The 25,384-nt window shown below is 37.3% G+C and overlaps 1 protein-coding gene across 5 annotated transcripts in view; it reads left to right on the top strand.

Moving 5' to 3' along the window:
* Rictor (RPTOR independent companion of MTOR complex 2) overlaps window positions 1–25,384 on the top strand; it is a 103,886-nt gene that overhangs the window by 10,355 nt on the left and 68,147 nt on the right. For all 5 annotated transcript variants that reach the window (XM_038321880.1, XM_038321878.1, XM_038321879.1 and 2 more), the window contains exon 3: window positions 24,940–25,037. In XM_038321880.1, the coding sequence (XP_038177808.1) occupies window positions 24,940–25,037 (98 nt within the window). The remainder of the gene's footprint in view (window positions 1–24,939; window positions 25,038–25,384) is intronic.

Genomic DNA, 25,384 nt, shown 5'->3' with positions numbered 1-25,384 from the left:
TTGTAAACAAATGCATGTATTGCCATGAAATGTGTAATTGGGTATTAGCATATGCCTGAATTGGGATAAAGTACGTTTTATCTATGAACCTATTGTTTATTTAGTTCTTGTGGTATTGGGACTTGAACCCAGGGCCTTGTACAGAGTAGGCATTCTACTACTGAGCTCCATGCACGGTCATTTTGTTTCTTTGTTTTGCTGTTTTTGAGACAGGGCTTCTTAAATCAGGTAACCCTGACTGCCCTGGAACTGGATTTGTAGATCAGGTAATCCCCTTGCCTCTGCCTCCTGAGTGCTAGGATCAAAGATGTGCACCATACCCCCCCCCCCCCCCCCCCGCCCTGGCTTTTTGTTTTTAAAGCTTACATATTTTATTGACAGGAGGCACATGTTCATGCATATTAATTTCTTTCCAGTCTTCTAAGATGTACATTACTTATATAATGCCATCTAGTCGTAATATGTAGGTTAAATGCTGAAACCATTAAGAACTGATGAGAGGGAACTTAAATCTTAAAAGTGAAACACAGAAAAGGAATTGCAAAACAAGGAAGATGGAGAGCTGGCTCAGTGGTTAAAAACACTGGCTGCTCTTGCAGAGGACTCAGGCTCAGTTCCTCACACCCACACAGCAGCTCACAACCTCTTTAACTCCAGTTCCAGGAGATGTGACACCATTTTCTGGCCTCTGCAGGCACCAGCCATGCGCACACAGTGCATGTACATACATGCAGACAAAACACTCATACACATAAAATAAATCTTTAGCAAGATGAAAATTAATCTGTGAATTCCAGAATAAACATTAGTGTTCTATTACACCTCCTAAGTATCTTCAGTTTCTAGCTGTGGCTGTAACCCATAAAGAGCATTGGGAATAATTGACAGTATATAGGAGAAAAAAATTCACAGAAGGGCAATTTAATGCTTCATGATGGGATCTGATGAGACAAGATCAATGAGTATACGAATGGCACTAGAAAAACAGAGCTTGTTAAAAACCTTGCATAGATTTTCCAGAGGTTCCCCCTTCCCCCAAACAATGAAAGCTGTAAATCATACAGACCCTCACACTTGAAGGGGAGGACTTGACACTGACTGAGCTGGGAGATCACTGGAGGGAAGAAGACTCAGGATGATGAACAGGGCAGGAGGTGTCCTATGACAGAAGATGAGAAGCAAACCTAGACTTGTAAACAGTCATTTCCACGGGTGGAGCTTTACAGTATTCTTGTGTCTGGCTTCCTCCTTGACCTTTGCCCTTGCTGTGTTCTGCACTTCATTCCTGCCTGCTTGGACACAAGATCATTGTCTCTTTGTCTCAACTCATCCCAGGGCCCTTTCCTTTGATCCAGAGCAGTAAGTCACCAAGTGTGGCTTTGAGGCAGTCAGATCTGCTTATTGGAAAATAAAACACGGCACTTGCTTGGACACTTTTCCTAGTAACCTCTGATGTAGCTGACCCAGTGCTGTGTTTGGTAGAAGAGAGGATATTGTATACCATGCTAGACCATTGTTTGTCTACTTAGACATACGAGAATGATTTTTCAACATGCAGATCTTGCACTCCACTCCTACCAAATCAAAGTCAGAGTTATGTCTACAATCCCAGCACTTGGGAAGCAGAGCAGGAGGATAAGGTCAACACTAGTCTCAGCTATTTAAAAGTTTAAGGCCAAATTGGATTTTAGTTACAAGCCATACTATTCTATGCCATAAAATTCCTATAATTACCACTAATTTAAAGTTTGGGTGCGTATTACCTAAAGAAAGAGGGGAAAAAGAAATAAGAAATAGGATCATTTTATTATCTGTGCCATCTCCACCCCATTTTTTTCTTTAAAGGAGGACTCTGAAAGTCATGCATGTAAAGAAGAGACTCCTGCATGGTATTCTTCAAAGGAAAGAGACCAATGTTGGTAGTACATCAAGGAGTCCTGTAATTAGTGTTCCTCACCTGTAGGGGAGATGGAATTTCTCCGTGTAACAGCCCTAGCTTTCCTGGAACTTGCTCTGTGGATCACACTGACCCTGAATTCACAGAGATCCACCTGCCTCTGCTTCTTGAGTGCTGGGATTAAAGGTGTGTGCCACCACCACCACCTGGCTAGGTTTCTGTAGTTCTTTAATGTTACTTTCTATAACAATTGTGCTGCACAGAATCTAGGCCTTCTCAGTATTTGGAGTAAAATTGGTGACTGCTCTGGAATGTCAACAGGTCCACAGAGGAACCCATTTTTTTTTTTCTGTGCTTGAAAACAACACAGAGGAGTTTGGAATTACTGTGCTGTTGGTTAAAGGAGTTTCCGCAGCAATTATCTACTTTTTTTTAGATTTATTTGTTTATTATGTATACAACATTCCTTCCATGTATGCTTGCATGCCAGAAGAGGGCCCCAGATCTCATTACAGACGGTTGTGAGCCACCATGTGGTTGCTGGGAATTGAACTCAGGACCTCTGGAGGAGCAGTCAGTGCTCTTAACTTCTGAGCCATTCCTCCAGCCCAATTATCTACTTTTTGTTATTATTTTTATTATTTCCATTTTTTATTATTTCTAATTGTGTGGTGTGTGAGCACAGGTGCCTGCATAAACCAGAATTGTTGAATTCCCTGGAGTTAAAGGTAGAGTGGGTTTGAATGTAGGTCCTTTGGATAAGCAGTGCATACTCTTGCCTACTGAGTCATTCTTCGGGTCCTCCGTTCCTTTTTAAAATTCTCATTATGAGACAAGATATCCCTTGCTATGTTGCACACACTGGCTTTGAACTTAATAATCTTCCTCTTCTGTTATCTTGAATAACTAGAATTGTAGATGCACACTGCCATGCCCAACATCTAATGTTTATTTTTAAGCATGCTTAGGAGATATGGGTTGATGGATGGATTGATGATTAATTGAGACCAGGTCTCTTATAGAATTCTTGGTCCTTTTCCCTCCTCCCAGGTGCTAGGATTTCTGGTATATGCTGCTACACTCAGCTGGCACATATTTAGATATCATTTTTATTAATCCTTCTGCTTAAATCAGTTTTTTTAAATATGTTTTGGCCATCAGTCATTATGAAATCTTTCCATTGTATAGAGTTTCTTTGTTCAGCATCTTATGATTGTTCATAAGTTGTTTATATTAAATGAGCTAGAATTTAGTAATTTCTAGTAAATAGTTTTAGTTTTTTCCTTTAAAACAATTCCTTAATTTACTTATTTACACATAAAAAGTAGTAGTTGTAGTCAGGTTGTACTGCTCTGCTGTTTTAGTGAGATTATTACCCTTTTTCTCTTGTCTCAGACCAGTTGTCCATTGAGTATTTGCTGAATATCGGTTATGTTTTATTTGGCATGGGTTACTTGCTTAATGTACAAGACGGTGCCACTGATTAGGGGAACTAGCAGAAGCAAATCATTATGTATTGGGAACTGAGGGAAGAATTACTAGTTTGTTCTTGTATGTGCCTAGGAATTGTGTACTAGTGTACTTAGGTGACTGCTGAGGAAATGAGGCATTGAATAACTGGCTCAAAAGGTCACGTTGGTATTGAGAGGAATGACATTTGAACACCTTTATTGTATTTCATGCCAAATCTTGTGTGTTTAACCTTTTACCATCTTTTCAAAATTAACAGTAAAGACAATAGAAGATATAACACTGGTAGAGTATGGATTTGGAGCCCTTAGAAAGTAAATTATATTTTAGCTCCACTCCCCCAATATTTTCTCCTCAACCATTCCATCATTATGAACGTAACTTTTTGTTTTGGAATGGGGAACAGACAATCATCACGACCCTGTGAAGCAGTCTACTGCTCCTTTGGGTTCGAGTATGTGTTACTTCGTTTCTCTTGTCACTCTACATTGCTGTTGTTCATGTACTTAGCAGTCTTAGTTTTTTCAGACTTTCACTTTTTAGGATGGTGAGCTTATAAAACTGGACTTTCAATGTCATTATATGTAAAATAAGAAAAGTAGGTTGTAACTGTAAAGGAAAAGGGGCCTGATGTTGTGGTTGGAATAATAATGACCCCACAGGTTTATATACTGAATGCTTAGTCATCAGGGAGTGGCACTATTTGAAATGATTAGAAGGATTAGGAGGTATGGCTTTGTGACCTGTGAGTGGTCTTTGAAGTTTCAAAAGCCCATGCAAGGTCCAGTCTGTTGTGTGTTCCTCTTCCTCTTCCTCTTTCCCTCCCTCCCTCCCTCCCTCCCTCCCTCCCTCCCTCCCTCCCCCCTTCTCCCTCTCCCTCCCCCCTTCTCCCTCTCCCTCACCCTCCCCCTCCCCCTCCCCCTTCCCCTCTCCCTCTCTCTCTTTCTGCTTGTGGATCAGGATTTAGCTCTCATCTGCTGTTCCAGCGCCCTGTTTGTCTGCTTTCTGCAATAATGATAATGGACTATTAAGCCTCTGAAACTGTAAGCGAGTTCCCAGTTAAATGCTTTCTTTTATAAGAGTTACCTTGATCATGGTATTTCTTCACAGCAATTGAACAGAGACCCAAATAGGTGTCAAGAACACACGATTTGTACTGAATATGCTTGTTGATGATATGCACTTGGAGTCTGTAGGGGCAAAGAATCCCTTCTCCCCTTTGGGAGTTTCAGTGATAGAGTGTTCTAAAATGAGCACAGTCTGACATGATGGCGCACACTTTTAATCCCAGCACCTGGGAGGCAGAGGCAGGTGGATTTCTGTGAGTTCTAGTCCAGCCTGGGGAACATGGTAAGACAGTCTCAAAAGTTGAACCAACAATAGGCAGATTACCAGGGAGAAAAAGCGTTCAGATTCTTACAATAATAGGTGTATTGCTAGAAATGAGTACCCAGTAAGGTTTGGCAGTTTATGTACCCTATCTAAGAGGGACCAGGAGATGGGGGATGTAGGCAGTTTTAAAGTAAGAGTACATTCTTATAGGGGAGGCAGTGGTCCTGAGAAGGATTGATAGTAGCTTGATGCATAGTTTTTCTGAGCTGGGAGTGTGGTGGTGTCAGTGTTGGTCTTCCTTCCTGCTTGTTTTTCAGTCCACTGCTTCAGTCCTCCATGATATGTCTGAAAAAGGCGTGGTTGCATGTGTCCTGGAGGATTTGGCCTTTAGGATTGGCAACATCAAAGAACGTCCTTCTCATTTGCTGTCAGGTGTTCTCATCTAAGCCTAAAGCTGCATATTTTGGAGTATCATTTTCTGATCATCTACACATTTTATTGAATACCGTTTTTTAGTTTATTTTTTATTCCTGGTATATTCTGGTTGTATTCCCAGTTATTACCTTATTACATAATTTGAAATAGGTGAATTATATGTTGATATGGAGTTGCTATATATGTGTGAACATGGAGCATAGGAGTATGTGTAGACAGGAAATAAGGTAAAAATATGACTCCCAGACAAAATAAAGTCTCCTGTTCTAAGTGCACTATTTAGAGAATAATATCTTTAGCATGTATAGCAGTGGAGCCAGGCAAATGAAAATTGACTTTTGATTCTACCTCAGTAAGGTTGTAACTTGGGGGCAAGTTGCCTTTTCTAAACATGTTTCTTCATTAACATTAGAGACGGAAACTAATTTGAGCAGTGAACTGTGTTTGTAAAATATTATAGTTTTGGCACATAAATATTAATTTATAGTAGACTGTAGATTATTGAATAGTCAATAAAAGCAAAAGAGGTGACCTTTTCTGAAAAAAAGATCAAATGACATTATTTCCATTTTGTATAGGTAGAGTTAAATCAAGAGGAAATAGGGTGTGAATAAAATCATGAAAAACAACTGGAAGAGGAACAATAGGATAGAGAACTGACCTTCCTGCTTTAATGAACTTTTAATTGGTTAAAAATGAATTTAATAGGTTTTAGCCAATTAACATATTTAAATAGATCAGCTTGCACTTGAACACACATACTTACACACGTTTTAAAAAGTGACAGTAAGGAAAATAGGATCAGTTTGCCCAGAAAGTTAAATGATTAGAATTTCACCATACCTCAATAAAATTGATAGACTAATTACTAACATCATTTAGTACTTCTAGAGAGGAAGAGAGAAGATCAATGAACAGTATTTGGTCCTTAAGTCAGAGGTATACTTATGTGGCACTGGTTGTGGTACATTCCTGTCATGCTAACATTGAGACAGGAGAATTATAAACTCCAGGCCAACCTGGGCTACATAGTAATACCCTGTCTCTATCCCAAATCTCATGTTTCCTTGGAAATATCAATATATGCTAGCATTAGATTAACAACATGTAGTTGTAATTGCTCATCAACGTTGAAAAGTTAAGAGCACAAGTAAAGATGCTTTTCCTTAAAAGCTCATACATGATTAAACGTCTCATCTGATTCTCTTTCTTAAGATTGCAAAGGCTCCATCCTAGTTGTCTTTCTTGTCTTGTTCATTCTAGGAAGTCATAAATTAATATCAGGTTGCCGTTACCCACTGTCCACATTGGCTTTTCAAGACAGTTTAACCCTGTAGCCTGTGCTGGCTTCAGACTTGTGGTCACCCAAGGGCTGAATCAAGCCTGGTGATTAACAACATTTTATATTCTATTCATTTATTCTCTTTTTTCTTCCTATGTCTTTCACTGGTTTCTGTTTCTCTTTTGCTAGTTTTCATTTTTCTGATGTCACCAATAGAATATTCTGTAAAGACAGATTGCATTTTTCCATAGTGACATTTGATAATATTTATCGTCACTGATTTACAATAAATTTAAATTAAGTTCTTTTTAATTAGTTTTGCATAACTATTCTTTATTCCCCTCAAATTGGTTATGCGAAAGTGGTGAAGATTTCGCTGGCTAGCTTACCTGTCCCCCAAGTTAGAACCAAGTATTTCATAGATAATTGATTAAACACATGAGATAATTTGGCAAGGCATGGTTAATGTAGTCTTCTAGAATAAGGAAAATTTTATTCATTTAATTATGCAAAAGTAGTAGATTAAGTGTGCAAATTGAACTACACTTTAGTTAAGTTTCCAGTTGAATGCATAGAATTCTAAATGCTGATAGTTTGACTATGTCTGCCTGCCTACCAGCCTGCCAGCCTTCCTTGCCTTCTCCATCCCTCCTTTTCTTCCTTCCTCTTCTTCCTCCCTCCTTCCCTCTCTTTCTTTTTCCCAAGACAGAGTTTCTCTGTAGCCTCGCTGTTCTGGAACTTGATCAGAAGACCAGGCTGGCCTTGAACTCAGAGATCTGCTTCCCCAGTTCTGGGATTAAAGGCTTTTGTGCAGTTTCAAATGTTTATGCCTGTACTTCCCTGATGGTGGAAACAATAACCCTGAAAGATCCTTGCTGTTTGTGAGTCTGCATTATATTGAACAAGTGTAAATGCAGTATAGATTATTAGTGTCAAAGGGCAATTGTTTTTAGAGATGAATTTTAAGTGATAGATGCTGTTATGAATGACACAGTGCAGTAAATCTATTTTTAACCAGCAGTGTCTTGTTTAAGATAATGGTACTGTCTGTCTGGTGTGTAGCTGGTACATTCCCCTCAGCTGCTGTCAGTGACTGTTTGGAGCTTAATAATGTCCAGCATAATCAGAACTTGGTCCCAAACAATATTTCAATTAATAAGACATTAACAAAGTTGAGCCAGGTGGTGGCCTTTAATCCTAGCACTCTGGAGGCAGAGGCAGGCGGATCACTGTGAGTGCGAGGCCAGCGTGGTCTACAAGAGCTAGTTTCCAGGACAGGCTCCAAAGCTACAGAGAAACCATGTTTCGGGGAAAAAAGTGTGGAAGACTTCTTAAGTGCTACGATATTTTAATTCACATACTTTAAAGTAGATGCTTCCTTCTGTGCAGAGCCAGTGGAGGGCAGGTATGTCATCCAGTGATGTTGCTGCTGTCACACCCTTTAAAGATTCTGTTTTGGCTGGGGTCATAGGTCCTGGGTTCCCCCTCTACCACCACCAAATAAACAAATTTTCAAAAACTGCTTTTGAAGGTTACTAAAGAGTATTTATTTAAATATAGTTTGTTTAAATTTTGGTTGGATTGTCTTTTAGAGATTAAGTTTGGGATGTTTATAATATGGGTCCACATTTGAAAAATTGCTTTGTTAACCTAATGGTTAACGCACTGAGTATCTCTTTCTAGTACTATATTTAATACTGGGAAATGAATGTAAGACAGATAATTTTGTTTTAAATAGCTTGCACTCTGATGACTTCATTATAGACGGGTCCCTGGGTATGGTGACCGTTTTCATTTTCTGTTTTCACTCGTTTGTGTTTGGTAAAACAGCTTCCTTAGCGTTTGTTTGTGTGTTTGTTCTTTTGAGTCAGGGTTTCTCAGTAGCTATGGAGCCAGTCCTGGAACTCACTCTTATAGACCAAGTTGGCCTCCAACTCAGAGAGATCTGCCTGCCTTTACATACCCCTCCCCCCAGTGCTGGGATTAAAGTCGTGTGCCACCAGCACCTGGCTTCCTTAGTGTTTCTAATGATATTTTCTTGGTAGAGCACATGTACCTTGATTATACTGTCAGGGTCATGGATGGGACTTTCTCCCTCAATTCACTTAATTTTATTTGACTTATCGTGATGCTTTTGTTCATTCTATGCAAAGGAGCCTATCTGTGTCCCTTTTAATTGTCTTTAAATTTTATATTGTTGATTCTTCTCTCCTCCCCATCCCTTCCCTTCCACTTCTTTCTATTTCTTTTTGTTGGGCTGGGGTTGAACCTAGGACTTTGCATATGGTAGGCAAATGTTCTACTTCTGGAGTGTAACACATCTTTTTTATAGTCCTTGCCATTGGTGACATTATAGTGTGTATGTCTTCCTACAATGTAAATTTTGTGAGCATAAATGTATTTTGCTTTGCTTATTATTATATTGATGACTGGAATAGCTCTAGCATGCTGTGCATGCCTAATAATTTATTGACTGAGTAAAAGGGACCATCAGATTTATGTTTCAGTTTGAGAGCTTCAGAGCAGTTTTGTATTGCCTACGATATCTTTTTTTTAAAGATTTATTTATTATGTATACAACATTCTGCCTCCATGTATGCCCGCACGCCAGAGGAGGGCGCCAGATCTCAGTACAGATTGTTGTGAGCCACCATGTGGTTGCTGGGAATTGAACTCAGGACCTCTGGAAGAGCAGCCAGTGCTCTTAACCTCTGAGCCATCTCTCAAGCCCCTGCCTACGATATCTTAATCTTATAGTCAAGTACACCAAACTTGATCATTTAAAATTGCTAATTATCATATTCTAATTTTTTTCACATTTCTCATCTGGGTTAAGAGCAGTATTTTAATTGGGCCAAATCAGATGCCCTGGAGCCATCATAACCTTGTTTCTTGTCCTTATTCTATGAATCGAATCTTCATTGGGATGGTGGTACCAGTTTCTGTTTCTGAAATACATTTAACATCTGGTGCCGCCATACTTTACTCAGGCCCTTGTTTCTGCTGGATGACTGGAAAGCTATAACTACTCCTCCAGGAGTTCTATATTTTCCAAGTCTCTTCGCTCCTGCAGCCAACACATTTTTTGAAAAGTCAATATAACTTCCCAAATGGGGTTGAGATTTTGCTTTTTGGGATTCAGTAATATATGTTACCTTATGATATGCTTTAATTTATTCCCATGTCTTATCTTACTAATCAAAATTAGCAAATATTTATTGACATTTTACTGTGCACTGGACACTGATCTTTGACTGTGCCTGCTTCAGTAAGGACAGAGTGAGTCCCTGTTCTTGAGGGACACAAACTGTAAACATGTGAATGTGGGATTTTAAGTACTGTTAAATGCTGTTAGTCATATAAAATTTGGCATGTGAAAGAATATTGATTGTTGACTGGGGGAAGAGGGTTGAGAAATGCACTCCGAGGTGTATTTAGGAGGAGACACTATAAGTGTAGGATGGAAATCTTCCAAATAGAAGGAACAACTAGTACAAATTCCTAGAGATAGAAAGAACTGGAATGGCTGGCATCTGATGAATGAGAGGGAGAGGGGAGGTATGTGAAATCAGAGGAGAGAGACAGACAAGTATTAACTTGGATAAGATGATACAATTGAGAGATCATGCGATCTGACTTAGAACCATCACAGTTTGGAGAAATGCACTTGCCCTTGGAACAGTGTACCAGGCTTTTTCTTTTGGGCCATCAACCAGCTCCTAAATTATGGCACGGAAACTTAATTAGCTTTGAATGCGCAGCCAGGCTTAGGCTCGTTTTGGCTAGTTCTTTTAACTTAAATTAATCTGTTTCTATTTATATTCCTTTGGTCTTAGGGCTTTTTTTTTCTTTCTTCTGAATATCTTACTTTCACTGCTTCAGGTGTCTCCCTTGTTCTCTCCTTCTCCTCCTTCTCTCCTCTCTAGCCAAGATTCTTCTCCTATTTATTCTCTCTCCCTCTAGCCCTGTCTGTCTTTTTCCTGACTCACTGCTGGCTGTGCAGCTTCTTATTAGACCAGTCAGGTGCCTTTAGTAGGCAAGGTGAAACAAATGCAACACATCTTTATATAATTAAACAAATGCAGTGTAAACAAAAGTAACACACTTTTACAAAGTTAAAGTAATATTCTACAGCATAAACAAGTATAACACATCTTTGTCTAATTAAAATATATTCCACAACAGAACAGTCTCTGGATAACACATAGCACTAAATCAATACTAATTGAAGAATTAATCCTTTGATTTTGATCACAACACAGGCAAGATTTTTCAGTTAGAATCATTTGAGACTTATATATTGTCTTTCAAACAAACCAAAATGGACTTGGTTGAAGTTCTGGATTTGTAACCCCTCGTGTTTTAATATTTCAAGTGATCAAGGAATACCCAAAACATCATCAGTTTCAGTGAGATTTTTCTGTTGTAGGTAGAAATGCTACATTCATTTATTGACTTGTTCATTTATTCAGGTAGTTACTGTATAGAATACCACAGAGTATTCTGCCAGATTCTGATTGAGATTTTAAGATAGTGCTGACCATACTCAAGATTCAGTTAGTTGCGTATAATTTTTTATAAAAGTAATTTTGAAAGACTAGATTAGCCTGACAAAGCAGGGAGCATGAAGGGCATTGGCTGGCTCTCATGGTCTCCTTCCCTGCTCTGTACACACACACACACACACACACACACACACACACACACACACACACACACACACACTCACATGCACGCACGCACCTGTAAAGTCTGGTTCTATTTACATGATCCCTCTTGCTATGTTGCTGCTGCTAGGTGCTTTCTAGATGTTGAAATTAGCCTTGGAAATACGGTTAATTAAGCCAAGTAGAAGTTGGTAAAGTTACTGCTTTTATAATCTTAATTTTTTTTTTCTGAATAGAACTCCAGAGTAATTTTTTTTTTTTTTTTTTTTTTGGTTCTTGGCAATCCTGCTTGCATCACTGCTGCCCAATGCCAACCTATCCTACACCCATTGTGTATTGCTGTACTTGGGGTAGAGTTATTTGAATGGTTCATGCAGAGTTTGAGGGAAATCCTTCTCATTCATTTTACATCTTTTATTTATGTACTTTCACATTAGAAAAAGTTCTAGATTTGTAATGTGGTAGTATTAATTATATAGGCTCATGATCATTTTACAACTTGGAAACCCCAGATCTCTGAAAATTATTATTTTTTTCTTAATCAATAACCTGATAAAACCTGACCCGACTTAAACTCACTGGTTTTTATCCTGACTGGAATTTTATTATTAATGTTGATCTCCAGTAGTGTATCTAGTTCCATGTTTTACCTCAAACAGAAAATTAGTATATGAATAAGCAAGACTGTCCCTAATACTATTTTGGAATACTCTGATAAATACATTTTAAAATAATGAATTTTTAAACTTGTCTAATCACTAAAATTCAGATGAGAGATTACAGCCAACAGTAAATATGGGGGAAATATGTGTCAAAAGCACTGTCAACATATACATGTAGAAATGTTAGCAGTCTTTCTTAGTTACTTTTCTATTGCTGTGATAAAACGCCATGACCAGGGCAACTTAGAGAAGGAAGGAACTCTTGGAGCCTATGGTTCAGAGGGATAGGAGTCCAGCACTGTCATGATAGGGTGTGTCGGAGAAAGCCACACTTGAGAATTCAGGCTGCTTTTGTGACCTCATAGCTTCCCCAGGGGGATATACTTTCTCAGCAAGGCCATACCTCCTAAGACTGTTCATATAATGCTACCAACTAGGAACAAAGTATTTAAATGCTTAAGATTATAGGAGCCGTTTAATTTAAACCACCACACAGAATATATCGTGTTCTAACTTCTTATTCTTGGAAGATATACCTAAAAATGGATCATACTGATTTCATTTGTAATAGCCCAAAGCTTTAGATTGTTAAAATTTTAGATTTTTTTGATTATGAATACCATGAAGTTGTTAAGAATGTCTAAGTGAGATGTGGGGAAAGAAAAATAATAATTTTGAAAAATGGACCAACTTGCGTTCATACTATACAAATTAATTTTGAGTTACACTTTTTTTTCTACTGACTTAAGATTGTCTTGAAAAGGCATAATTTAACATGTTTCCTTTTAATGCTTGGGGCTTGAGATAGCCAATATATTTTTGTTGTGATGATCTTGAGCATGCTATGTCTTCTTTGATGTATGTTAATGTTTATTGGCTGGATACTAAGCAGGAAAACATTACAAGGCATTTATTGAAACTTAGACTATGATAACAAGACACAGTTATGACAACAGGCTTACTTAACGATGATTAAGATATGTTCAGTAAGGTGTGTCTGTGATACTTACAAACTGTGTGTATGGATGTAAGTAGCGTGTGAAGTCTAGCATTTCCACTAGTCATACTACATTAGGAAAGAAATTTTGAAAGCTTTATTTTTTTCTTTTATGATGAATTATTTTGATTATGGTTTTTTTAATTAAAGGTGACATCCTGTAGCTTCCATATCTGAGATATAGTTCTTTAATTGAACATACAGTTAAGTGCAGTTTCAAGTCATTGTTCCCCTCTATGTTAGAGTTAGCCTTCTTGTTACTAGAGTTGGTTGAGACAGTTGAAAGGCAAAGGCTAGAACTTGAGACTATGTTAGAGAAAATGGGTCATGAGGAGGGAAATACAAATCTTTTAAGAGAGGAACACTGGGACAGTGAAGAGATGGGTGTGGAAAAAACTCCAGCAAAGATGTCTGTGAGTAGCAGATCACCAGTACAATGAAGTCAGGTCTTGAAGAGCTAAGGGGGAAAGCGAGCGAGCAGCCTTTGAACTGGATAGATGATGAGCATGACAGTCCCCGCAGCAGACTGGGCAGAGAGTGGGTTGGTGAAGTTTAGGAGCTGAAGGGAAAGAAGCCATTCTGTTGTGTATGATGAGTGTATCGTAGAGCAATGTTTCAAATGAAATATTTTAAAAAGAGATTTAAAAAGTCAAAGAGACTGAAGAAAATAAATAATAGAAGTATAAGAATGAGAAGAAATTAGGAACTAAGAATACATGGAAATAGTAGAATGTAGCATGGTAGCTTTTCTTCAGGTTTCAAACCCTACTCAGATGAAGTATACTGTATACCTGAGGTGTATTTGTATCTGTTTTTTTCCTAGTTTCTGAGAGATGCTCCTCCCTACATTCATAGACGCCACTTGATAGTCACATGCTCTGACTGCAGCTTTGTTTTATAGAGAAAACCCAGTGTGAAAGTAGGTGTATATATACAAGATGTGCAAACAGCTCCTAAGTGAGTCTAGAGGAATTCAAATTAATTTTATTAGGTGTAGAATTAATCTCATTATCGGGTGTATATCACAGTTAATTGTTTCTGCTTTTAGACACAGATGTTCTATTCTTTCATGGGGCTCATTTAAATTGTGAGTTATTTCAAAGGCAAATAATTTTTCTCTTATTATAAAGAGTTCCTAATTAGAGGACTGTGGATGCCTAATTACCTTATGATTATCAGTGTAAGATATAATAGGTTCTAAATATAGTGGGGAGGGCCTTGGTCCTGCCTCAAAGCAATGTACTAGACTTTGTTGACTCTCCATGGGAAGCCTTATCTTCTCCCAGGAGTGGATGGGGAGAAGGGGAAGGAGGAAAAGAAGGAGAGGGAGTGGAAACTGGGATTGGAAGGTAAAATGAGAAAAGATAGTCTTTAAAAAAATAAATTTTAACAAAGGTATAGTAGTTTGACACAGAAATGATAGTAGGGCATGCAGTAATTGTATTCCTTCAGCAAATTTTTTTTCATATTTTCATGAGAAAAAACAGTATTAAACCCAATGTGTTACCAGCATTTCTCTGAATGACTGAATTTCTGAATGACTGAAATTTCGATTTTCAGGCCATTTCTGTAGCCTGAAAATTCGCCTTTGTAAATTTTTAGTATTTACTTGTGCACAAAGTAAAAGTGCCTTGTGTGTTTGGATCAGTTCTCTGCTAATGGTTGTCTTTGTTTTATAACTGGGTCCCGTGTAGTCCAGGATGATTGGAACTCACTTTGTAGCCAAGGATGATCTTAAACACCTACGCCTTTATCCCAAGTACTGAGATTACATGTGCCACTATACCTGGGGATAATCTTTTTACAGACATTTATTTGATACTTAGGTGTACTATATTCTACTTTTAATATGAACAGAAGGATACAGAATTTAAGAAAGGACTCAATTTTTTCATCCATTCGTCAACTCTTTCTACCTTAAACACCTGTGCTAGAAATACTAATAAATTCACCACTTATTTTGTAAAAGCAGAAAAATGAGGAATGATTGGAGGATTGCCTCAGATTAGTGATTTGGCTCTAGTTTTTTAGGTTAGGTAACTAACTTGAGGCTGAGTCAAAGACAGGCTAGGCATATGTGTGTGTGTGTGTGTGTTGCTTATAAGTGTCTTTGTTACTTCCAAGTGTGTTACTTCCAAGATGAACATTGGGTATCTTTCTTCCTTATATTTTGAGGCAGGGTTTCTTATCTATCCTCCTAGGTTAACTGGTTAGTGGGTTCCAGGGTTCCCTTGTCTTCTTCCTGCCCTTAAGCTCTTGGAATTACAGGCACATCTGCCACACCTGGCTTGTATGTAGATGAATACTGGGATCCAGTAAGATCCTCATGCTTGCATGGCAGGTGCCAGTTCAGCCAACTCAAAAGGCCCAGGAATGTGGTATTCTGAAGGTAGAAAACAGGCAAAAATTTTAGTCTTTTCTTTTTGTATTCCTAGGATTGCTATAAAAAAATACATTTGGCGAATTTAAGCAAATAAGGCCCATTACGTTTCTTAAAATGTGAAACTTTTTCTGTGTTGGGGCAATTATATTTTATATTTTGTTTGCTCTTAATTTAGAACATTGATGAACTTTGAAGTAATATTACTTTTATTGTTCCCTTTTAACATATACACTGCAGCTCTCATAACTAATCATAAGATTAGTTTCTTTGACATTCCCAGTTCTGACCAGGAATCTTCTGGGTTTTTTTTTCTTTTTCTTTTTTTTTTTTTTGTTATATAAATGCCAAATTGTAAAAAGTCAATTTCGAGTGGTGCATTCCTGTGTACTGTAAATAGAGACTAGTAGTCGCTGGTGTCTATCGATCTATCGATCTATCAGAACATCCTTTAATTCTTGTTTTTAACTACTTACTTACCATCAGCATGTAGATCGGTGAATCTTCATTCATTGTCCCACCCACCAATGAAACCAGAAACCAGTAGCTAGTCCAGGAAACAGAGCTTGATGCATTTTAATTTTTTATGAATTTATTTATGGCAATATATGCACTTATTAAAATTTTGAGGAGCTAGAGATACTAACATATTTTTAGGTATTTGTTCTTATTTGTCACTTGCTTGTTTTTTGAGATGAGATGTTTTTGTTTTTGATAAAGCTTTCTTTCTAGATTGTTTCTTAGTGTGTAACTCAAGCTAGCTTTGAAGCCACTATGTGACTTAGACTGACCTCTGAATAGCAATCAGTCCTCATTCCTCTGTCTTCCAAGTGCTATAATTAACAGGTATGTGCCAGCCAAGCCTGGCTTCCTGTGGTATTTTAAAAAATTATTATTTTTTTGTGTATGGATGTTTTACCTCCATGTATGTCTGTATACCATATGTGTACCTGGTACCTGTGGAGCCCAGAAGAGGAAGTTGGATCCTGTAGGACTGGAGTTACAGAAAGCAGTGAACCAACATGTTGAGTTTTGGGAACTAGACTGAACCTCTTGAAGTACTCCTACCTGCTGAGTCATCTCTTCAGCCTTCTGTGGTATTTTTTTGAGATTGTATCTTTCCCCCTTTCCCTTTCTCCCTCTAAACCTACCTTAATACCCCTTTCTTTTAAACTCAGTTTTGTTTATATAATCCTCAGTTTATCAAATACAGTTTATATTTTCCTACTTGAACTGCTTCTCAAATCATAAGTTATTTTTTTTTTTAAACTCCAGTTAAGATGTGTGACTCCCTCTAATCATGAAACTGTCTCTGGTCTTGGGGGTGCGTGAAGATCTCTTGCCTTATGCCCTTACTTCTCTTAGGAATCCAAGTGGGATTATTGAATTTTCAGTCTCTTAACTTTAACTTGGAAAGCAAGTGTGGCCACTTACAAACTCCATATGTATGGAACCAGTATTTTTTTTTGTTGTTGTTGTTGTTTTTTTGTTTTTCGAGACAGGGTTTCTCTGCAGCTTTTTTAGAGCCTGTCCTGGAACTAGCTCTTGTAGACCAGGCTGGCCTCGAACTCACAGAGATCCGCCTGCCTCTGCCTCCCGAGTGCTGGGATTAAAGGCGTGTGCCACCATCGCCCGGCTTGGAACCAGTATTTATGTAATTTATTTTTAATTTGGCACCCAATCAAGTATTTAGAAACACTGTAACCAAATAAACTAATTTATCTGCAGTTGTGATGGTAGGGTTTCTTACCCATTTCCATCACTGTTTATAACGTGCCAGGAATTCAAAGGTTATTACTGCTAGTATTGCTTGAGCAAAAACACCGTTTCAGTATGCAAGGTTATCCCGCATTCTAAATGCTGATAACCACAAGAAACATATCAAAATTACAAAGGATAAATGTTTGGAATTAATATCAGATTTTGGCAAAATAGTATAATAAATTTTCTACTTCTCTGTCCAAAGATAAACTAGGTATATTTGGCAAGTTCTGACTTTCCATACCTGATGTAGTTTAGCAACATTAGAAGTCTTCCATTGTGCTATCATTGAGATAGATCATTTCTTTACTAAATTATATAACTCTTTGAAATTAATAATTGTTAGAATCGCAGAATCTGTTAGAGGTATGGTTTGAAGAAGTCCTCGATATCTGATGCTTATCGTTGTCTTCACAGTGGGAGGAATGGTTTTGCCTCTCTCCTTGTAAAGGTAATCCCAGAGAAGCTGCAGTATGCCTTTAGTCATTTAAGTTTGTCCCCAGGATCATGGGTAATACTGAAAACATGAACATACTGTGACCATAGGGATAAATTAAGATTAGACTTTTGTTACTTCTGCCATCATTTATGTATGAGGTACAACAGAAGAAAAAAAAAGAAGGAATATTTGTCAGGAAATTTGAAAAGGTGCAAATAGTGCAACTCTGGTCATTTAAGGGTGAGAGATCAGGTAAATGAATAAGTGAATTTAAGCTTTTAGGAGAAAGTTTTCTGTGTGGTGGGAAGTGTCTTAATTGACTAGAACCATTCGTTTGCATCTAACTCTTCCTGCCTTTTTAAAGCCATTGTAAACAAGCTTGGTCTGTAATTAACTAAAATATTTACGTTTCTGAATAACTATGAATTGAGGAGATAAAAGAAGGTATAATTAGAAAATTGCTTTAGGATTCTGGTCAGCCTCCAACCCTTGAAAAAAACATCTTACTAATAATTTAATTAGAAGGAGCCCATGAATGTGTAGAGCTCTGCATGGCGCCTTGAGCATTAGAGATACTGGGAGACTGTAAAGCTTTCTTAGGTCTTGCTACCTTGTGCACTCTTGTGTTACCTTTCTTATTTATACATCACTTTCCACATCCCTGTGCTTTTACTGGCTTGCTTCATGGGGCTACCAGAAGGAGTAAAACAAGCAGTACTTAGTAGAATTAATGTATGAGCAGAAATATAAATACTGGCTAACCTCCCCACCCCTGCCATGATTATTTTTACCCACAACAACCTAGTTTTATCGAAAATAGTTAATTAATTCCTATTTTCTCTTTCCTTTCCTCCTTTCACGTGTTCTCCCTTTTGACATTCCTTTCCATGTCTTAGCTTTCCCCTCTCTTTCAGCACGGTCTCTGTAGCCCAGGCATGTCAGCAGTCCTGCCTTAGCCTACCATGTGTTGCAGTTTACAATAATGAGTCACCATGTTCAGCTGTTCTGTTCTACAGAAAATAATTCTTGAAAATCTACTATGTGGTCAAGACTGTACTTGGCCCTTGATATAGTTGTAAATATGTTATTGACCTTGTGAGACTTGAAAGCCTTTCTAAAATCCTGTCTTATGTAAATGTTCACCTGGTCTCTTAGTCTCATTTTGGATTGGAAACATTAGAAACAGAGTATATACAAATAATGTTTTAGTGAGTGTAACAGCTCCAAAATAGTGAATTTAGGGAAAAAGAACGTTGAGAAATCAAAGGCAAAGTTATCTATCTGTAGGGTAGTAGGTTAAGAATTGACTCTTTAAAGTATTCTTGATGCTGTTCAGTATAGTCACGAATACAGTTAATGACAGCACTGGGGTATGTTCACTTATCCTACTCAGAACCATGAAATTTATAACAATTTATTATTATTTACTCTTTTTTTTTTTTGGTTTTTCGAGACAGGGTTTCTCTGCAGCTTTAGAGCCTGTCCTGGAACTAGCTCTTGTAGACCAGGCTGGTCTCGAACTCACAGAGATCCGCCTGCCTCTGCCTCCCGAGTGCTGGGATTAAAGGCGTGCGCCACCACCGCCCGGCTATTTACTCTTTTAATACATATGTTTCTTTGGGATTTTTGGGATTTTATTACATAACAACTTTTAGATTAGATTTATTCATATAATTACTATATTCATGGAAGCAAATATTCTTTGCTTATTAAATAATGATTTCAAATCATTCACACTAAATAGAAAACGAACATATAATTTCCTAATACTCATACAGCATTGTGATTTTACTTTTTCTATATGGGCTATATATAATATATATATATAATCATTAGTATAACTCTGAAAGGTAATTGTTTCTATTTTAATATGAGCAGATCTTGGATCATGAAATTAATGCATCAAAGTACTCTAATAAAATACATTAATTTAAAAAGACATGAATGAAATATTTGCTTGGGCTAACCACATAATTTTTACATGCTTGGTTCATAAAATTAGTTATTGCTAAGCATATAACTTTTAATTACAGTTAGTATTTATGGTGTAGCTGTTACTATTTTCTACTGTAGATAAAAAATGGATTTCTGTGAAGTTAAGTGATTTGACCAAGATTACATGGATTGTAAGTGCACAAACCAAATTTGATTATAGTTTGGTTTTTCCAAAGTTCATTTAATAAGATTTATATTTATTGGCAAATAAAATATTAGCATAGTTAATTGTAGCAAGTTAGAGTATAAAACAGTTTAAAAATATTTGCTTGTATACAGACCTTTATAGGTGTTTATGTGAGAATACATGGAATTGAGCAAATAAATACAAATGGATGACTGTCTTATGGTTTTCTCCTAGTGATTTTGTGGATCTTTTCATACAGGGGGTTTGTCTGTGTGTGTCTGTCTGTGTGTGCGTGTACAGAACCAAGAGTAACTGAATTAATTTGTTTTGTTTAGTTATTCTTGGTTTTGTTAAATTCAGTTATTTTTGGTTTCTTAAGTATAGATTGAGCTTTCCTAATCTGGAAATTTGAAATGAAAATTACCACATCTGACCTCATGTGACAGATTCTAGTCAAAATACAGTTAGTGGTACCTGATTATTTTTGTGCTGTGTGAATAAGATTTGTATGACATAAGTGGATTTTATGTTTACATTTAGGTCTCTCTTATGGAGATCTCATTTTATATAGACAAATATTTTAGAATTTGAAGACATCTGAAATCCAGGCCACTTCAGGTTCCAGGTATTTCAGATGAGGATATTCATTGTGTTTATGGTACAGAAAGAACTTTGTGCTATAATTAACACAAAGCAGAATGTATCTATAATAGTTGGGGTTTCTAATGCTGTGGTAAAACACCATGACCAAAAGTAACTTGGGGAAGAATGGGTTTATTTCATTTTATAGTTCCAATCACAGTCCATCTTTAAGTAGTCAGGGTAGGAACGCAAGACAGGAACTGATGCAGAGCCCATAGAGGAGTAATGCTTACTGGATTGGTCCCCTTGGCTTGCTCAGCCTGCTTTCTTATATCAATGAGGACCACCAGGCTAGGGGTGGCCCCATGCACAGTGAGTTGGGCTCTCCCGTATAGATCATCAATCAAGAAAATGCGCCACAGACTTGTCCATAGACCTGTGTGATAGAAGACTTTTTCTCAATGGAGGTTCCCTCAGATGACTCTAGATGCTGTCAAATCTGACATAAAAACTAGCCAGCATAGTACCTGTTTTAAGTAAATTTGATGGGTGTGTACCACCAAATTAGATAAAAATTTCCATTACTAACTCTAACCCTTCCTGTCTGTTTTCTGTTGGCTAATTCATCTTCCAGCAGCCTCTAATTCCTCTCACCATTACATTACTTTATGCTTTAACTGCATGTGACTGGAAGAGCACAGTGTGTATACAGTTTGCCAGCTTCTAGTAAGATTTCGAGACTGATCTATATTGTTCTAGGTGTCTTATTTTTGTTGATTAGTATTTCAGTGTCTAACTATGTAGGCGGAGACTGCTCATTCCTTTCCCAGCTGCCCACACCCTAAATAATCACACAGAAACTATATTAATTACAATACTGTTTGGCTTAAGCGTATTTCTAGCTAGATCTTACATCTTAAATTAACCCATTTCTATTCTGTGTAGCACCACAAAGCTGTGGCTTACCTAGTAAAGTTCTGGCATCTGTCTCCATGGTGTCTCTCTGACTTCATCCTCTTTCCTCCTCTATCTGTTTGGAATTCCCGCTTTACTCTGTTCTGCCCTGCTGTAGCCCCAAAGCAGCTTCTTTATTAACCAGTAGTAATAAAACATTCATAGCACACAGAGGGGAGTCCCACATCATAACTACACTACAGTTTATTAGTGGAGCTTCTGGGTCATAGTTACAATAGTTGTACCAGGAGCTCTCTAACAGGAATATAACTTTTTATACTCCCTCAGCAGTGTGTAAGGGCTTTAATGCCCTCTTCCTTTCCAGCATTTGGTAGTGCCAGACTTTTTGATTTTTGCCTTTCTTATAAGTGATTCTTCTGTTATTTTCATTTTGTTTCCTCAGTTCTTGTTTTTAGCTCAGTACCTGGCAGACACCATAGGGCTCCTGGCTACACTAAGAGCAGATCTTTCCCAGTTATTCTACTCAGATTCACAAGCCAGTCTGCGGATATGTATGTGGGTATGATGTATGCATACACCCAAGCTTTGCTGGGTCTCTAGGTTTTTAATCCAGTCAGGCTGGCAAGTAATATATCACAACTTTTAGTATGTTTTTGTATCCTCTTTTCTTATTTCCAATTTTTTTTTATCAAAAAGTAGTTTTATATTCAGAAGTATACAACAAAACAAGTTTCAACATAAATAAATATAATTGATAGTGATAAAAGTATGTGATAATCTGGCAAAACTGTGTGTGTGTACTGTGATTCTTGTATAGCACAGTAAAATATATAGCACATATTATCTATAATTTAATTTTTTTGAAACTATCTTTTCTCTTTTTTATTTACACCCATAAGCAATATGGAAAAGCTGGACATGGTAGGGAATATTTGTAGTCACAGTACTTAGATGCTGAGATTGGAGGATTATTAATTTGAGATCAGCTTTGAGCTACATAGTGATAGATATTCTGTTTGTAAAAACAAAGAAGACAGAGCAGAATTATCTTGAGTTCAAGGCCCTTCCAGGCTGCCTTGCAAGACTCCTATCTCAAAAGAGAAAAAAAAAAAAAACCCATCCCAAACAGGAATGGGCATGCAGTTACGTTGTTGCCTTCATAGCCGTGGGACATATAATCTGTATTAATTTTTTTTTAGTCAATATATAATCCTCTCACTTTCTTTGCCAGTGTGGCCAAGACAGACTTTGAATTCCTGATCCTTTTGATATACCTCTGGGATTATAGGTGTAGACCACCAAGATGACAGAACGAAACTTCTGCCTTTACCCTAAGTCTGTCATCCTGAGATACAAGAAATGTCTATATCCACCTGAGATTCTTATGTTGAATTCCTAGTGCCCTGCTGCTGTTAGGAAGTTGAACCCTGAGAAGGTACTTAGGTCATGAGGATGGCCCCTCCTGAAGGGATAGTGAGAGGGTCATTTGTCAAGTTCTGTTTCTCCACCATGGGAGGATATAAAGGGAAGGGGACCTCATTCCAGCTCCACTAAATTTACTCTGACCTTATGCTTACGGCTTCACACAACTGAAAATACATTTTGGTTTTTAAGACACTTAGCCAGTGTTTCTGTTTCATGACAGTTTGGATTAAAACACAAAACTGTTTTATTTATTTATTTACCTATCAAGAAACTTTATGATCTACAAAGTCTTACTTTGACATTTATCTGAGACTTGTACAGAAAAAGTTTACCAAACCCCAGTCTAACAGGGAAAGAAGAAACTAGAAATTTCTCATCTCATTACTAGGGGATCTTTGACCCAATAGAAGTTAGAGTTCTCTGATTGCAACATTGTAGCACGTGAGTGTTACTATCTCAGGACCTGAAAAGGCCTTCTTATTGTTTTTAGTTGGCCTGGGAAGTAACATGCTGTTTAGGGGAAGTATGTTTTCAGCAACTATTTACGAAGAGACTGCACTTCTATACCTTGAGGCCCTGTTGAATGCAGCCATTTTCCCTTTTCTGTGGGAACAGAGACCTGTCTTTTGTACTTGTTATGTTCCTAGTGCCTGAGATAGAACCAGAGAAAAAGGAGCTTTCAGTTGATTCTTGTTGATGAGTGAACTGGGAGAAGATTCCACTCTTAACAGCAAATTGTACTTAGGAAGTTTGTCATGCCTCTCTAAAGTAGTCCTTCTAAGTCTTAATCCTAACGTTTTTTTTTGTGTGTGTTTTTTTTTTTTTTTTTTTTTTTTATGGACTTTCCTCTTTGTCTCTGCAAGCTCCAGAGGTTCTAAATTATCTTATCTTAAAAGTTGTTAGGAATTTTTGTGATCTTCTCAAACATTGTTAAATGATTAACATGTTTTCATCCCTTATTCATTATAGATACAATTTAGAACAACAAAGCGATATTACAGAGTAGCAGTAGTGACCTACATGAGGCCTTTATCGTTTTTTGTAAAGGATCTGATCTCACTTAATGGTAAACTTTGTTTTACTTTTAAGGTTGATGTGTAAGTCACTAATACAGCCCATTGCCAACCCATTTAAAACTAAATTGAATTTATAAGAGATGAAGGTAGAAACGAAGGGGATGGTTTTAGCAGGTTTCAGCATCAAAGGAAAGGGAACTAGTTTTGGTGCCGTGCTTGTTGGGGTGTCAGCACTGTCATGGCCAACACCAAATATTACAGTGAAGGGAGGTAGACTAGAAAAGAAATGTAGAGCAGGACAGTTTCATTTGGAAAGGAAAACACTAATTACAGCAAATAGTTGAGTTCTTTTTAAAAATCTCAAATGAAGGTACAGTGGCTTCTAAACTAAAATATGAGCAAAATTATAATGTGATTTTAAAGATTCTGTTTTTTTATTTAAAACAAGGTGTTAAAATTATTAATAGCTCGAGAAATTTTGTGTTGTTTTTGAGAGATTGATAAACTACTTCAGAACTGTATATGGGCTTTGGCCTACTCTTGTAAAGCAAATGAACTATGATAAGTTTTTCTACTCTTAGACTTTCAGTGGAATTTAATATTGTGTGTGCACTTGGGTGTGCATGCCACAACACACATGTGGAGGTAAGAAGACAAGTTTATGAAGTTTGTTTCTCCCACCTTTCCATGGCAGTGGGAGATCAAACTGAGGTCATCAGGCTTGATTACCTGCTGAGCTATCTTGCTGGCCCTATTTCAACAGTATTGAGCAATTTAATTATGATATGTCTTTGTCTATTTTCTTCATGTTCCCTCTGCTTGAAATCTTGAAATTTGACTTGCTGTTTTTATTAAATTGGTAATACTCACTTCATGTCATATAGTGCTTTTTAACCTGGCTGTAAGGAAGGGTATTCTTCCTCCAGGTTTGCTCCAGATCCATGACTTCTTTCCTCCTTGTTCTGCTGGCTGTTCCACAAGCTCCTTTACCAGATCTGCAGAGTTCTTTTTCGGGGTAGTGTCTTTCTCTAGTAATTAATTCATGGTCTCTAGACTCTTAGCTTAACTCAGTTTGCCTAGATTTTCCCTCCCTGTTACAGTGCCTGGAAACACTTAAGGCAGTTAGCAAGTAGGGCTTGCATGGCTACTTCTCATTTTTCAGAAATCATTTTTCTCTATTGCATATGTCAAGAGTTGTGAAACCTATACCCTAAAAATGTTTTATCTTATGTTTTTGGCTAATTAAAGCTGGACAGTATACTTGATCTCTGTTACCATCTAATAACTAAAAATGAAAGTTTTTATGTTGAGATTTATGATTTTGTGGTTGAATAATTCCAGGCGATACACAGTGTTGGACAGTAAGTATATAGAAGTGCAGTGGAAACATGAAGGAATTGAACTTTGAAGTTAACTAAATGCATGGATTTCAGGGTGAAGGGTTAGACTATAAACTGAGAACCAACATTGTGGAGGTTTGACACACCTTGTTTTCTGTTTGATTACGTTAATATTCTTAAACTTACATTAAATTGTTTTGTATTTTTTTTTTGCCAGATCCTTCTGATAACTTAAGAGAGATTCTCCAAAATGTGGCCAAATTACAAGGTGTATCAAATATGAGAAAGCTGGGCCATTTGAATAACTTTACTAAGGTAAGCAGCTTGAAACTATACTGTTATATTTTTTCTTGACTCGATAAACATTTCCTAATGATCATTAAGAAGAAATTTTGAATACTAACTTACTGAGTTACTGAATTATTTGCTTGTGGTTTTCTAATTTTTCTCATTGATTTCGTCCAGTTTTAAATTTCTGAGTTTCCTGTTGTCTGTGCTGTTCTCAGAACCTCTGGGCACTGCTGTCCCCGAGGGAGTGGAGCTGCAGTCACACATCACCATACTCTGCCGGCAGATGCATTTAAATAATAGCAGTGTGTTCACATTGTAGACAGTTCCGTAGGCTCAGAAAACAAATAGAAACGAAACAAATCACTAAGAAG

This window comes from Arvicola amphibius, chromosome 3 (assembly GCF_903992535.2).
Source record: "Arvicola amphibius chromosome 3, mArvAmp1.2, whole genome shotgun sequence".
NCBI classification, from domain to species: Eukaryota; Metazoa; Chordata; class Mammalia; order Rodentia; family Cricetidae; genus Arvicola; species Arvicola amphibius.
Note: the sequence above shows the minus strand (reverse complement) of the source record. Positions and strands in the feature narration are given on the sequence as shown.